Source organism: Schistocerca americana, chromosome 10 (assembly GCF_021461395.2).
Source record: "Schistocerca americana isolate TAMUIC-IGC-003095 chromosome 10, iqSchAmer2.1, whole genome shotgun sequence".
NCBI classification, from domain to species: Eukaryota; Metazoa; Arthropoda; class Insecta; order Orthoptera; family Acrididae; genus Schistocerca; species Schistocerca americana.
In genome coordinates, this window is record NC_060128.1 from 90,774,477 (window position 1) to 90,790,173 (window position 15,697).

Here is a 15,697-nt window from a genome sequence, read left to right on the forward strand (position 1 = left end):
TATGATATGGAGAACTTTAATCAAAGTTAGGCCCAACTTCTACATCTACATCTAGATGGTTACTCTGCAATTCCCAGCCACTATGACCAAGTGGTCCTGGGCGCTTCAGTCTGGAACCGCGCCACCGCTGCTGCAAAGGTCTTTGATCAAAGAAATCTTTAATGAATGCACCCCAAGTAGACTGTCGAAGATTTGGCCAAAGGTCTTTGATTAAAATTATTTGTCAGAGGTTTGCATATTTTTTTATTTTTTTTATTTTATTTTATTTTTTTTTTTTTGTGGTAGGATCCTATAGGACCAAACTGCTGAGGTCATCGGTCCCTAAGCTTGCGCACTACTTAACGTAACTTAAACTAACTTACGCTAAGGACAACACACACACACACACACCTGAGGGAGGACGCGACCCTCCAACGGGGGCAGCCGTGCGAACAGTGACAAGGAGCCTGAGAGCTCACGGCTTTGTCAGAGGTATTTGACTGTGAGCACTGGCCCTACACATGCGACTAACCAACTGCGCCAGCCCTCAGAGTACACGTGTCACCCGGTTGGTCTGCAGGGAGCGCCGCCTGCTGATGAGCGACCAGTCGACCTCGACGGAGACGATCCAGAGCGTGGCCACGACCATCGTGCACGAGATCGTCCACCAGTGGTTCGGCGACCTCGTCAGCCCCGACTGGTGGACCTACCTGTGGCTCAACGAGGGCTTCGCCTCCTACTGGCCCTGCCAGCTGGACCTGGCGCTCGATGTGAGTACCGCTACCACTGCTACCACATACGCTGGCAGCGAAGCTGTTTTGCTGGAGCCGTAGCTGTCAGACCACTTCAGTCGGAGCCTCCGAGTTGTTACAGTTGTACAGGGGGAGAGGTAATCCGAAGTAGGTAGCCTCCCTGGTCCGAGGGTATCATTGCTTCCTACACACAATGTGTCTGAGAACCACTGTACACTCAGAATTGAATCGAATTGAATTTTGTTTGATCCTGTAGAATTGCACTGTGTACGCCAAGTGGGTGTATAATATAATTAACGAACCCGGAAATGATCCACAATTGCTAAATACAGGATTATTCTAAATGATGGACCCAATTTCCAAACTTCATATTTATTCGAGGTACAAATCCAAAACGAACAAGCTTTATACCAATGAAGCCCATCCAGTTAGCCAATCGGTCTAACATACAGCTTTCCAGAGTGGGAAGGAGTGCCTGTTCCCCGGCACGAATCCGCCCGACGGACTTGTGTCGAGGTCCGGTGAGCCGGCCAGTCTGTGGATGGCTTTTAGGCGGTTTTTCATCTGCCTCAGCGAATGCGGGCTGGTTCCCCTTATTCCGCTTAGCTACACTATGTCGGCGATTGCTGCACAAGCAAATTCTCCACGTACGCGTATCCCACCATTACTCTACCACGCAAACATAGGGGTTACACTCGTCTGGTGTGAGACGTTCCCTTGGGTGTCCACCATGGGCCGAACCGCACAATAACCCTGGGTTCGGTGTGGGGCGGCGGAGGGGTGAAGTGGACTGCGGTAGTCGTCGTGGGGTTGAGGACCACTGCGGCTGCGGCGGGGACGGAGCCTCTCCATCATATCTAGATCCCTGCTTAACATACAATACAATACATACAATACCAATCAAAAGAGGAAGTTACAAAGTTTTTTTTCATAATGTTCGACATCAATTCAATAAATTTAATAATTTCTAATAATTTGTAATTAATTAGTTTTTAATGATTATTTAATAATTAGAGAGGTGATAAATCTTATAAATGTTCAATATGACCACCGTTGGCTGCACGGCAAACATCGACGTGGTAGTCAAACTCATCTCACATGCGCGAAACCGTATCTGCTGTTACTGAGTTCAGGGCAGCAGTGATCCGGTTCCACGCATCATTCAGAGTGGTTGTTAGAGACGGTACACGGTACATAACCCCATAAGAAATAGTCGCAGGGTGTGAGGTCAGGAGATCTCGGTGGCCAGAGGTGCAGAGCCAGGTCGTCAAGTCCCTTGCGATGGATCCAGTGCTGAAGAAGGGAGTCATTCAAAAACCCTCGTACATAACGGTGCCAATGGGGCAGAGCTCCATCCTGTTGGAAAATGAAGTCCTGGGTATCAACCATAAACTGAGGAAACAGCCATTGTTCCAATATGTCCAGCTGCGTCATTCCCATTACAGTTCTTTCCGCAGAGAAAAATGGCCCGTAAACATTTGTGCAGGATACGGCACAGAGTATGTTGATCTTCAGTGAGACCCTTTCGTGTTGTAATGGTAAATTTTGATTTCCAAACCCCATCTGCGAACACAGTGTCTGTTGACATTTCCTCTAAGATGGAACGTCATCTCATCGCTACAAACTGCTTGCTGTAGAAATGCGTCATCCTCCATCTTTGCACATAGCCACAAAATGCGAGACGCTTCTCTTTGTCATTGGGCTTGAGAGCCTGCACAAGTTGTAATCGGTAGAGCTTGTACAGCAAACGCCGTCTCAGAACTTTCCATACAGTTGGCTAGGGTATTCTAAGTTCTCGACTGGCTGGTTAAAAAAAAAAGGCTCTGAGCATTATGGGACTTAACATCTGAGGTGATCAGTCCCCTAGAACTTAGAACTACTTAAACATAACTAACCTAAGGACACCACACACATCCATGCCCGAGGCAGGATTTGAACCTGCGTCCGTAGCGGTCGCGCGGTTCCAGACTGAAGCGCCTAGAACCGCTCGGCCAAATCGGCCGGCTCTCGACTGGGACTGGGACTGCTCCCCAGTCGCCATCTCACTCACAACTGACAGTGAAACGGAATAACGGGTCTATTGCCGAGCGAACTCTACCAGCCGCTTCTGAAACCATCACCGCTCTCACGCCGCCGCCCGCCGTAAACTTTGGAACTTCCTCTTTTCATTGGTATGAAGCTTGTTCTCTTTGGATTGGTACTTGAATACATAGGAATTTATGAAAACGGGTCCATCATCTAGAATAATCCCGTATTTATGGGAACTAGATATACGTCCTGATCTCCATTTTGTCCCCTCTCTCTCTGTCCGTCTCCTCCTTACTCCCCTCTGGGTCCATTCCTCCCTCCCCTCTCTGTCTGCTTCCTCTTTCCCCAACTCTCTGACCTTCAGCATTCTCTACTGCCATAGCACAATATTCAATTATATAGTGGACTATAGCGAACCAACCACATCCTTGTTATTCCCCCCGCGCACTGCTGCATTGGCCTGCTGCTATTTTCATAGTGATGCCCAACAGTTGGCAGCATTTGCACGTAATGAAAAAGTTGAACGTTCACATACGTGTACCTCAGGTTTCCGTTGGGAAAAAATGCGGCTGTTGCAGCTAAGGCACAGTAAAATTTAATGTACGCAAATTGTTGCCAGATAGTCTGAAAGGGTTAAAACGAATGCGTAAATCCGCTGGCACCATTGGTATACGGCATTTCAGAGACACATCTCCAGCTCGTGGATCTGTGAGTATAGTAGCTTTAGCGACATTATTTGTCATAGTTGTAATCTGCAAGTGGGTAGGATTACGAAGTTCAAATTCCATAGCCCGACAGGAAAGGCCGAGGGAGTAGCTGCTGGCTCGTTTCGAAGGTTCTTCAGCAGTTGCCATGCCTTTCTACTGTTTTGTTTCATATCAAGCTGCATCAGAAGATCGCGCCATTCTTCTTTCCTTGTAGCTGGTATGGCTAGTATCAGGACTTCACCAGCCTGTGTTGTTTCTTCAGAAAATGGGTCATCTTCAAAGAGGTGTTCATATTTATTCATAAGTGGTTTTGTATCTTGCCTAGTCCCGGTATATGGGGTGGTCCAATGATCGTGACCGTTGCAAATAGCTCACGAAATTAGCATCAAACGAAAAAACTACAAAGGACGAAACTCGTCTAGCTTGAAGGGGAAAACCAGATGGCGCTATGGTTGGCCCGCTAGATGGCCCTGCCATAGGTCAAACGGATATCAACTGCGTTTTTTAAAACACGAACACCCATTTTTATTACATATTCGTGTAGTACGTAAAGAAATATGAATGTTTTAATGGGACCATTTTTTCGCTTTGTGATGGATGGCGCTGTAATAGTCACAAACATATGGCTCACAATTTTTGATGAACAGTAGGTAACAGGTAGATTTTTTAAATTAAAATACAGAACGTAGGTACGTTTGAAGATTTTATTTTGGTTGTACAAATGTGATACATGTACCTGTCGGAACTTATCATTTCTGAGAACGCATGCTGTTACAGCGTGATTACCTGTAAATACCACATTAATGCAATAAATGCTCAAAATGATGTCTGTCAACCTCAATGCATTTGGCAATACGTGTAACGAGATTCCTCTCAACGGCGAGTAGTTCACCTCCCGTAATGTTCGCACATGCACTGACAATGCGCTGACGCATGTTGTCAGGCGTTGTCGGTGGATCACGATAGCAAATATCCTTCAACTTTCCCCACAGAAAGAAATCCTGGGACGTCAGATCCGGTGAATGTCCGGGCCACGGTATGGTGCTTCGACGACCAATCCACCTGTCATGAAATATGCTATTCAATACCGCTTCAACCACACGCGAGCTATGTGCCGTACATCCTTCATGTTGGATTCTGTCATGCAGTGAAACATCTTGTAGTAACATCGGTGGAACATTTCTTAGGAAATCGGCATGCATTGCACCATTTCGATTACCATCGATAAAATGGGGGCCAATTATCCTTCCTTCCATAATGCTGCACCATACATTAACCCGCCAAGGTCACTAATGTTCCACTTGTCGCAGCCATCGCGGATTTTCCGTTGCCCAATAGTCCATATTACGGCGGTTTACGTTACCGTTGTTGATGAATGACGCTTCGCCGCTAAATAGAACGCGTGCAAAAAATCTGTCATCGTCCCGTAATTTCTCTTGTGCCCAATGGCAGAACTGTACACGACGTTCAAAGTCGTCGCCATGTAATTCCTGGTGCATAGAAATATGGTACGGGTGCAATCGATGTTGATGTAGCATTCTCAACACCGACGTTTTTGAGATTCCGGATTCTCGCGCAATTTGTCTGCTACTGATGTGCGGATTAGCCGCGACAGCAGCTAAAACACCTACTTGGGTATCATCATTTGTTGCAGGTCGTGGCTGACGTTTCACATGTGGCTGAACACTTCCTGTTTCCTTAAATAACGTAACTATCCTGAGAACGGTCCGGACACTTGGATGATGTCGTCCAGAATACCGAGCAGCATACATAGCACACGCCCGTTGGGCATTTTGATCACAATAGCCATACATCAACACGATATCGACCTTTTCCGCAATTGGTAAACGGTCCATTTTAACACGGGTAATGTATCACGAAGCAAATACCGTCCGCACTAGCGGAATGTTACGTGATACCATGTACTTATACGTTTGTGACTGTTACAGCGCCATCTATCACAAAGCGAAAAAAGTTGTCCAATTAAAACATTCATATTTCTTTACGTACTACACGAATATGTAATAAAAATGGCGGTTCCTATTTTTAAAAACGCAGTTGATATCCGATTGACCTATGGCAGCACTATCTAGCGGGCCAACAATAGCGCCATCTGGTTTCCTCCTTCAAGCTAGACGAGTTTCGTCCTTTGTAGTTTTTTTCGTTTGATGCTTATTTCGTGAGATATTTGTCCCGGTCACTATTAATGGACCACCCTGTATAAGTTGTTCTACACTCACGTGGTATGTACCAGCATGAGACAGCTATCTCCACTGAACAGTGGAGGTAGCTGAGTGATGCACAAGGAAGAGAGATTACTGAGTGTAGATGTAAGCAAGCAGTTAGACACGGTTTGTTATGCCGGCAGGTCGGCGATGACTGGCGCATGGCGGACCAGTTCCTGGTTCTGGGGCTCCATCCAGCTCTGCGTGAGGACGCATCCTCCGCCACGCACCCCATGACCTATAACGTCAGTACGCCACAGCAAATTGCGGCCATCTTCGATACCGTCAACTACGACAAAGGTGGGTGTACGCCTCTTTACCTGCTCATCCGCGCGGGATTAGCCGAGCGTAGCGTTCCAAAGGATTGAAGAAGGGCACAGGTCATCCCCGTTTACAAGAAGGGACGTCGAACAGATGTGCAGAACTATAGACCTATATCTCTAACGTCGATCAGTTGTAGAATTTTGGAACACGTATTATGTTCGACGTTGGGTAACAGAAGAAATATTGAATTTAATTGATGAAAGGAGAAAATATAAAAATGCAGTAAATGAAGCAGCCAAAAGGAATACAAACGTCTCAAAAATGACATCGACAGCAAGTGCAAAATAGCTAAGCAGGGATGGCTAGAGGACAAATGTAAGGATGTAGAGGCTTGTCTCACTAGGGGTAAGATAGATATTGCCTACAGGAAAATTAAAGAGACCTTTGGAGAGAAGAGAACCACTTGTATGAATATCAAGAGCTCAGATGGCAACCCAGTTCTAAGCAAAGAAGGGAAGGCAGAAAGGTGGAAGGAGTATATAGAGGGTTTACACAAGGGCGATGTACTTGAGGACAATATTATGGAAATGGAAGAGGATGTAGATGAAGACGAAATGGGAGATAAGATACTGCGTGAAGAGTTTTACAGAGCACTGAAAGACCTGAGTCGAAACAAGGCCCCGGGAATAGACAACATTCCATTAGAACTACTGATGGCCTCGGGAGAGCCAGTCATGACAAAACTCTACCATCTGGTGAGCACGATGTATGAGACAGGCGAAATACCCTCAGACTTCAAGAAGAATATAGTAATTCCAATCCCAAAGAAAGCAGGTGTTGACAGATGTGAAAATTACCGAACTATCAGTTTAATAAGTCACAGCTGCAAAAGACTAACGCGAATTCTTTGCAGATGAATGGAAAAACTGGTAGAAGCCGACCTCGGGGAAGATCAGTTTGGATTCCGTAGAAATGTTGGAACACGTGAGGCAATACTGACCTTACGACTTATCTTAGAAGAAAGATTAAGAAAAGGCAAACCTACGTTTATAGCATTTGTAGACTTAGAGAAAGCTTTTGACAATGTTAACTGGAATACTCTCTTTCAAATTCTGAAGGTGGCAGGGGTAAAATACAGGCAGCGAAAGGCTATTTACAATTTGTACAGAAACCAGATGGCAGTTATAAGAGTCGAGGGACATGAAAGGGAAGCAGTGGTTGGGAAAGGAGTGAGACAGGGTTGTAGCCTCTCCCCGATGTTATTCAATCTGTATATTGAGCAAGCAGTAAAGAAAACAAAAGAAAAACTCGGAGTAGGTATTAAAATTCATGGACAAGAAGAAAAAACTTTGAGGTTCACCGATGACATTGTAATTCTGCCAGAGACAGCAAAGGACTTAGAAGAGCAGTTGAACGGAATGGACAGTGTCTTGAAAGGAGGGTATAAGATGAACATCAACAAAAGCAAAACGAGAATAATGGAATGTAGTCGAATTAAGTCGGGTGATGCTGAGGGAATTAGATTAGGAAATGAGACACTTAAAGTAGTAAAGGAGTTTTGCTATTTAGGGAGTAAAATAAATGATGATGGTCGAAGTAGAGAGGATATAAAATGTAGACTGGCAATGGCAAGGAAAGCGTTTCTCAAGAAGAGAAATTTGTTAACATCGAGTATAGATTTAAGTGTCAGGAAGTCGTTTCTGAAAGTATTTGTATGGAGTGTAGCCATGTCTGGAAGTGAAACATGGACGATAAATAGTTTGGACAAGAAGAGAATAGAAGCTTTCGAAATGTGGTGCTACAGAAGAATGCTGAAGATTAGATGGGTAGATCACATAACTAATGAGGAGGTATTGAATAGGATTGGGGAGAAGAGAAGTTTGTGGCACAACTTGACTAGAAGAAGGGATCGGCTGGTAGGACATGTTTTGTGGCATCAAGTGATCACAAATTTAGCATTGGAGGGCACCGTGGAGGGTAAAAATCGTAGAGGGAGGCCAAGAGATGAATACACTAAGCAGATTCAGAAGGATGTAGGTTGCAGTAGGTACTGGGAGATGAAGAAGCTTGCACAGGATAGAGTAGCATGGAGAGCTGCATCAAACCAGTCTCAGGACTGAAGACCACAACAACAACAACATTATGTTCGAGTCTAATGACTTTTCTGGAAACTAGAAATCTACTCTGTACGAATCAGCATGGGTTCCGAAAAAGACGATCGTGTGAAACCCAGCTCGCGCTATTCGTCCACGAGACTCGGAGAGCCATAGTCACGGGTTCCCAGGTAGATGCCGTGTTTCTTGACTTCCGCAAGGCGTTCGATACAGTTCCCCACAGTCGTTTAATGAACAAAGTAACAGCATATGGACTATCAGACCAATTGTGTGATTGGATTTGAAGAGTTCCTAGATAACAGAACGCAGCATGTAATTCTCAATGGAGGGAAGTCTTCCGAAGTAAGAGTGATTTCAGGTGTGCCGCAGGGGAGTGTCGTAGGACCGTTGCTAATCGCAATATACATAAATGACCTTGTGGATAACATCAGAAGTTCACTGAGGCTTCTTGCGGATGATGCTGTGGTATATCGAGAGGTTGTAACAATGGAAAATTGTACTGAAATGCAGGAGGATCTGCAACGAATTGACGCGTGGTGCAGGGAATGGAAATTGAATATCATTGTAGACAAGCGTAATGTGCTGCGAATCCATAGAAAGAAAGGTCCCATATCATTTAGCTACAATATAGCAGGTCAGCAATTGGAAGCAGTTAATTCCATAAATTATCTGGGGTTGCGCATTAGGAGTGATTTAAAATGGAATGATCATATAACGTTGATCGTCGGTAAAGCAGATGCCAGACTGAGATTCACTGGAAGAACCCTAAGGAAATGCAATCCGAAAACAAAGTAAGTAGGTTACAGTACGCTTGTTCGCCCACTGCTTGAATACTGCTCAGCAGTGTGGGATCCGTACCAGATAGGGTTGATAGAAGAGATAGAGAAGATCCAACGCAGAGCAGCGCGCTTCGTTACAGGCTCATTTAGTAATCGCGAAAGCGTTACGGAGATGATAGATAAACTCCAGTGGAAGACTCTGCAGGAGAGACGCTCAGTAGCTCGGTACGGGCTTTTGTCGAAGTTTCGAGAACATACCTTCACCGAGGAGTCGAGCAGTATATTGCTCCCTCCTAAGTACGTCTCGCGAAGAGACCATGAGGATAAAATCAGAGAGATTAGAGCCCACACAGAGGCATACCGACAATCCTTCTTTCCACGAACAATACGAGACTGGAATAGAAGGGAGAACCGATAGCGGTACTCAAGGTACCCTCCGCCACACACCGTCAGGTGGCTTGCGGAGTATGGATGTAGATGTAGATGTAGATGTCTAGGGCGCTGCAGTCACGGACTGTGCGGCTGGTCCCGGCGGAGGTTCGAGTCCTCCCTCGGGCATGGGTGTGTGTATGTCCTTAGGATAATTTAGGTTAAGTAGTGTGTACGTTTAGGGACTGATGACCTTAGCAGTTAAGTCCCATAAGATTTCATACACATTTGAACATTTTTTACCTGCTCATTCCTGAGCTAGGCATCATAAGTGAACGGTTTGTATTGGTTGGCAATACATTGTTCTGGGACATAATCTGCATAAAGTTCTTGACTGAAAAGATTGAAAGGTTCGCCAAGATTTGAGGTCATGTTCCAAATGAATAACATGGTTGTTAGAAATTAATTGAAACACGTGGGTTAGTGAAAAAATGTAAACATTAAACACCTAAAAATTATGAGAACACTGGAGTTAGGATGTGATATTAAAAATCGTTGCCAAATGGAGAGGCGGTGTGCTGCTTCGAAAAAAATGTACACTGTAGATTCAAAAATGGCTCTGACCACTATGGGACTCAACTTCTGAGGTCATCAGTTCCCTAGAACTCAGAACTACTTAAACCTAACTAACCTAGGGACATCACACACATCCATGCCCGAGGTAGGATTCGAACCAGCGACCGTGGTGGTCGCGCGGTTCCAGACTGTAGCACCTAGAACCGCTCGGCCACCCCGGCCGGCTACGCTGTAGAGTGTGATTAAATAAACAATCGTGTGTGTAAAACATTCTCGGTTTATTTGCCGCGTCAGTTCGAGATAAAATCTCGAGCTTTCGGCGATAGCCTCCATCGTCATCGTCAGTTGCTCCTAAAGATTATGATGGAGGCTATCGCCGAAAGCTCGAGATTTTATCCCGAACTGATGCGGCAAGAAAACCGAGAATGTTTTACATGTATGATTGTTTATTTAATCACAGCCTGCAGCGTAGCCGGCCGCGGTGGCCGAGCGGTTCTAAGCGCTACAGTCTGGAATCGCGCGACCACTACGGTCGCAGGTTCGAATCCTGCCTCGGGCATGGATGTGTGTAATGTCCTTAAGTTAGTTAGGTTTAAGTAGTTCTAAGCTCTAGGGGACTGATGACCTCAGAAGTTGAGTCCCATAGTGGTCAGAGCCATTTTTGAATCTACAGCGTCCATTTTTTTCGCAGCAGCACATTTGGCAACGATTTTTAATTTCACATCCTAACTGCAGTGCCGTCGCGAAGGACTTCGTTCTCAATCATATACACCGAAGCGCCAAAGAAATTGGTATAGGCATGCGTATTCAAATGGAGAGATATGTAAACAGGCAAAATACGGCGCTGCGGTCGGCAACGCCTATATAAGACAACAAGTGTCTGGCGCAGTCGTTAGATCGGTTACTCCTGCTACATTGGCAGGTTATCAAGATTTAAGTGAGTTTGAACGTGGTGCTATAGTCGGCGCATGTGCGATGGGACACAGCATCTCCGAGGTAGCGACGAAGTGGGGATTTTCCGATACGACCGTTTCACAAATGTTCTCTGAATATCAGGATTCCAGTAAAACATTAAATCTCCAACATCGCTACAGCCGGAAATAGATCCTGCAAGAACAGGACCGACGACGACTGAAGAGAATCGTTCAACGTGACAGAAACGCAGCCCTTCCGGAAATTGCTACAGTTTTCAATGGTGGGCCGTCAACAAGTGTCAGCGTGCGAACCATTCAAGGAAACATCATCGATATGGGCTTTCAGAGCCGAACGCCCACTTATATACCCTTGATGACTGCACGACACAAAGCTGTACGCCTGTCGTTGGCCCGTCAACACCGACATTGGACTGTTGATGACTGGAAACATGTTGCCTGGTCGAACGAGTCTTGTTTCAAATTGTATCGAGCGGATGGACGTGAACGGATATGGAGACAATCTCATGATTCCATGGACCCTGCATGTCAGCAGGGGACTGTTCAAGCTGGTGGAGGCTCTGTAATGGTGTGGGGCGTGTGCAGTTGGAATGATATGGACCCCTGATACGTTTAGATACGACTCTGACGGTGACAAGTACGTAAGCATCCTGTCTGATCACCTGCATCCATTCATGTCCACTGTGCATTCCAAAGAATGTGTGCATCCCAGCAGGATAAAGCGACACCCACACGTCCAGAATTGCTACAGAGTGGCTCCAGGAATATTCCTCTGAGTTTGAACACTTTCGCTGGCCACCAAACCCCCCCAGACACGGACATTATTTAACACATCTGGGATGCATTGCAATGTGCTGTTCAGATGAGATCTCTACACCGGATTTATGGACAGCCCTACAGGATTTATGGTGTCAATTCCCTCCAGACATTAGTCGAGTCCATGCCACATCCTGCTGCGGCACTCGTGCGTGCTCCCAGGAGCCTTTACGATAGTAGGCAGGTGTGCTAGTTCCTTTGGCTCTTCAGTGCATTTGATAGTGTAGGCAGGCGTTCCCAGATGGAGGTATGCAAGGACATTTCAGGTGATACATATACAAGTACGCAAAACAAATAGTAATACAAGTAAAATTTTTCTCTTATGTTACTTTATTTATTTTTAAAGTAACATGTGACTGACAAGGGAACCTCCCCATCGCACCCCCCTCAGATTTAGTTATAAGTTGGCACAGTGGATGGGTCTTTAAAAACTGAACACAAATCAACCGAGAAAACAGGAAGAAGTTGTGTGGAACTATGAAAAAATAAGCAAAATATACAAACTGAGTAGTCCATGTGGAAGATAGGCAACAACAAGCCCACGGTGAGCTCCCGTGGTTAGCGTGAGCAGCTGCGAAGCGAGAGGTCCTTGGTTCAAGCTTTCCCTAGGTTGAAGTGTTTAATTTTTTATTTTCAGTTTATGTGACAAACTCTTATGATTTCATCACTTTTTTGGGAGTGATGAGCACATCCACAAGAAAACCTAAATCGGGCAAGGTAGAAAAATCTTTTTACCCATTCGCGAAGTGTACAAGTTAGGTGGGTCGACAAGATATTCCTGTCATGTGACGCGCATGCCGTCACCAGTGTCGTATAGAATATATCAGACGTGTTTTCCTGTGCAGGAATCGGTTGACCTATGACCTTGCGATCAAATGTTTTCGATTCCCATTGGGGAGGCACGTCCTTTCGTCTACTAATCGCACGGTTTTGCGGTGCGGTCGCAAAACACAAACACTAAACTTATTACAGTGAACAGAGACGTCAATGAACGAACAGACAGATCATAACTTTGCGAAAATAGAGATAGTAAACTTTTCACTCGAGGGAAGACTTGAACCAAGGACCTCTCACTCCGCAGCTCCTCACGCTAACCACGGGACCACGGCGATCCTGAACGCACACTCTCCTTGATGTTGCCTATCCTGCGCATGCACTACTCAGTTTGTATATTTTGTTTATTTTTTGATAGTTCCACACAACTTCTTCCTGTTTTCTCGATTGATCTGTGTTCAGTTTTTCAAGGCCTATTCACTGTGCCAACTTATAACTAAATCTGAGGGGGGTGTGATGGGGAGGTTCCCTTGTGAGAAAACTGACAAAAGTAGCATCCGCATAATACACTCCTGGAAATGGAAAAAAGAACACATTGACACCGGTGTGTCAGACCCACCATACTTGCTCCGGACACTGCGAGAGGGCTGTACAAGCAATGATCACACGCACGGCACAGCGGACACACCAGGAACCGCGGTGTTGGCCGTCGAATGGCGCTAGCTGCGCAGCATTTGTGCACCGCCGCCGTCAGTGTCAGCCAGTTTGCCGTGGCATACGGAGCTCCATCGCAGTCTTAAACATTGGTAGCATGCCGCGACAGCGTGGACATGAACCGTATGTGCAGTTGACGGACTTTGAGCGAGGGCGTATAGTGGGCATGCGGGAGGCCGGGTGGACGTACCGCCGAATTGCTCAACACGTGGGGCGTGAGGTCTCCACAGTACATCGATGTTGTCGCCAGTGGTCGGCGGAAGGTGCACGTGCCCGTCGACCTGGGACCGGACCGCAGCGACGCACGGATGCACGCCAAGACCGTAGGATCCTACGCAGTGCCGTAGGGGACCGCACCGCCACTTCCCAGCAAATTAGGGACACTGTTGCTCCTGGGGTATCGGCGAGGACCATTCGCAACCGTCTCCATGAAGCTGGGCTACGGTCCCGCACACCGTTAGGCCGTCTTCCGCTCACGCCCCAACATCGTGCAGCCCGCCTCCAGTGGTGTCGCGACAGGCGTGAATGGAGGGACGAATGGAGACGTGTCGTCTTCAGCGATGACAGTCGCTTCTGCCTTGGTGCCAATGATGGTCGTATGCGTGTTTGGCGCCGTGCAGGTGAGCGCCACAATCAGGACTGCATACGACCGAGGCACACAGGGCCAACACCCGGCATCATGGTGTGGGGAGCGATCTCCTACACTGGCCGTACACCACTGGTGATCGTCGAGGGGACACTGAATAGTGCACGGTACATCCAAACCGTCATCGAACCCATCGTTCTACCATTCCTAGACCGGCAAGGGAACTTGCTGTTCCAACAGGACAATGCACGTCCGCATGTATCCCGTGCCACCCAACGTGCTCTAGAAGGTGTAAGTCAACTACCCTGGCCAGCAAGATCTCCGGATCTGTCCCCCATTGAGCATGTTTGGGACTGGATGAAGCGTCGTCTCACGCGGTCTGCACGTCCAGCACGAACGCTGGTCCAACTGAGGCGCCAGGTGGAAATGGCATGGCAAGCCGTTCCACAGGACTACATCCAGCATCTCTACGATCGTCTCCACGGGAGAATAGCAGCCTGCATTGCTGCGAAAGGTGGATATACACTGTACTAGTGCCGACATTGTGCATGCTCTGTTGCCTGTGTCTATGTGCCTGTGGTTCTGTCAGTGTGATCATGTGATGTATCTGACCCCAGGAATGTGTCAATAAAGTTTCCCCTTCCTGGGACAATGAATTCACGGTGTTCTTATTTCAATTTCCAGGAGTGTATTAAAGAAAACAGACTTACCACAGAATCTTTGTTTCGGACTGTTTCTTCTCTAGACTTCCCTAGATTTATCATCACTGCCTGGGCTGCGAATTGCTCACATTGTTTTGAAGTTAGCAGTATTTTGATCCAGTCTTGTCGGCGATCATCCGAAAGTTTTCGTGCCGCCTTGCAACTGCCGCTAACTTTTGCAGTGTACCATTGTGTGGTGCTGCAGTAATCATTACACAATGAACGGTTTATTATTGTTACTGTCGCATTGTTGGGTGTTACATTAAATAACACTCTGATACGAAGACAGACTGCGTTTGAAATCGAAGTGTGCATTTTGCAACAAGCATCCACCCCTCCCCCACCTCTGGGTTCGTTAAAAAGTGAAGAAGCTGTAGTAGTACTTTAATATTTCTCAAAAGTCAAGTAGTTCACTGTGAAAAAAAGTATGGGAACCCCAGTTTAGTGATTATCAGCATATTACACCATGTTCCAAACATAGTATAGACCAAAATTACTTTAAACAAACAGAAACCACCTTTATTTCTCGAAGCCATGCAACTGAAGCGCCAAAGAAACTGGTATAGGCATGCGTATTCAGATACAGAGATATGTAAACAGGCAGAATACGGCGTTGAGGTTGGCAACGCCTATATAAGACAACAAGTGTCTGGCGAAGTTCTTAAGCTGTCGGCACACGGACCGAGCATCCGAACGTTGAGTGTGCCGGGTTTCTGCCGTCACAGCGTGGAACAGCACGTTCGGGAGTCTTTCTGAACGTGCAGGGCAATATCTGGCATGTCAGATTTTCTGAGCGTGCGTCTGACCGTTGACCAATGAGATGGCACAACGCCACCTACGTCACACGCTCGCCGTCTCCCTTCAGTACAGAGTTGTGAGGCGCCATATTGGCATTCATTTCAAGCCTATATGTATATATGCCGTTTCTGAGCACCAGCAAAATGAGAATCTCTCGAACACCGGTTGTTAACTGTGTGATTTGTTGCAATAAAGTAATGATAAACATCATATACGTGGAAAAAGAATTATTGTAACTTATGTATTATCTGAGTATGCCATTTGAAGCCAACAACCCACTGAGGATCCACCAAAAAACGCATTTTTCTTGGTACAACTTGTTATAGTTAAATTTCAGTTAGTAACATAGCTACGAGTAAAGCTTTTAGCAAGAAGCAAGATACTAGGATAGGATGTTTGCATTATGTTATTCGATCAGTTTAGTGAGTAGGGTTTCTAGCTCTCACAAGGGGAGGCCGCCAATTGTGAAATTCAGATTCGATTCATACTGCGCATAATAAAAGCTCATGGCCAGAGGTGTAATGTGGCAAAGCACCAAGATGCACTTCTCAGCCGTTGTCGAGAAAATCGACAGTTAAAAGAA

At 46.2% G+C, this 15,697-nt stretch overlaps 1 protein-coding gene across 1 annotated transcript in view; it reads left to right on the plus strand.

Moving 5' to 3' along the window:
• Window positions 1-15,697, plus strand: part of LOC124552627 (aminopeptidase N-like) — a 230,330-nt gene that overhangs the window by 117,419 nt on the left and 97,214 nt on the right. Inside the window, exons 7-8 of the mRNA XM_047126952.1 lie at window positions 560-749; window positions 5,835-5,991. Coding sequence (XP_046982908.1) covers window positions 560-749; window positions 5,835-5,991 — 347 coding nt within the window. The remainder of the gene's footprint in view (window positions 1-559; window positions 750-5,834; window positions 5,992-15,697) is intronic.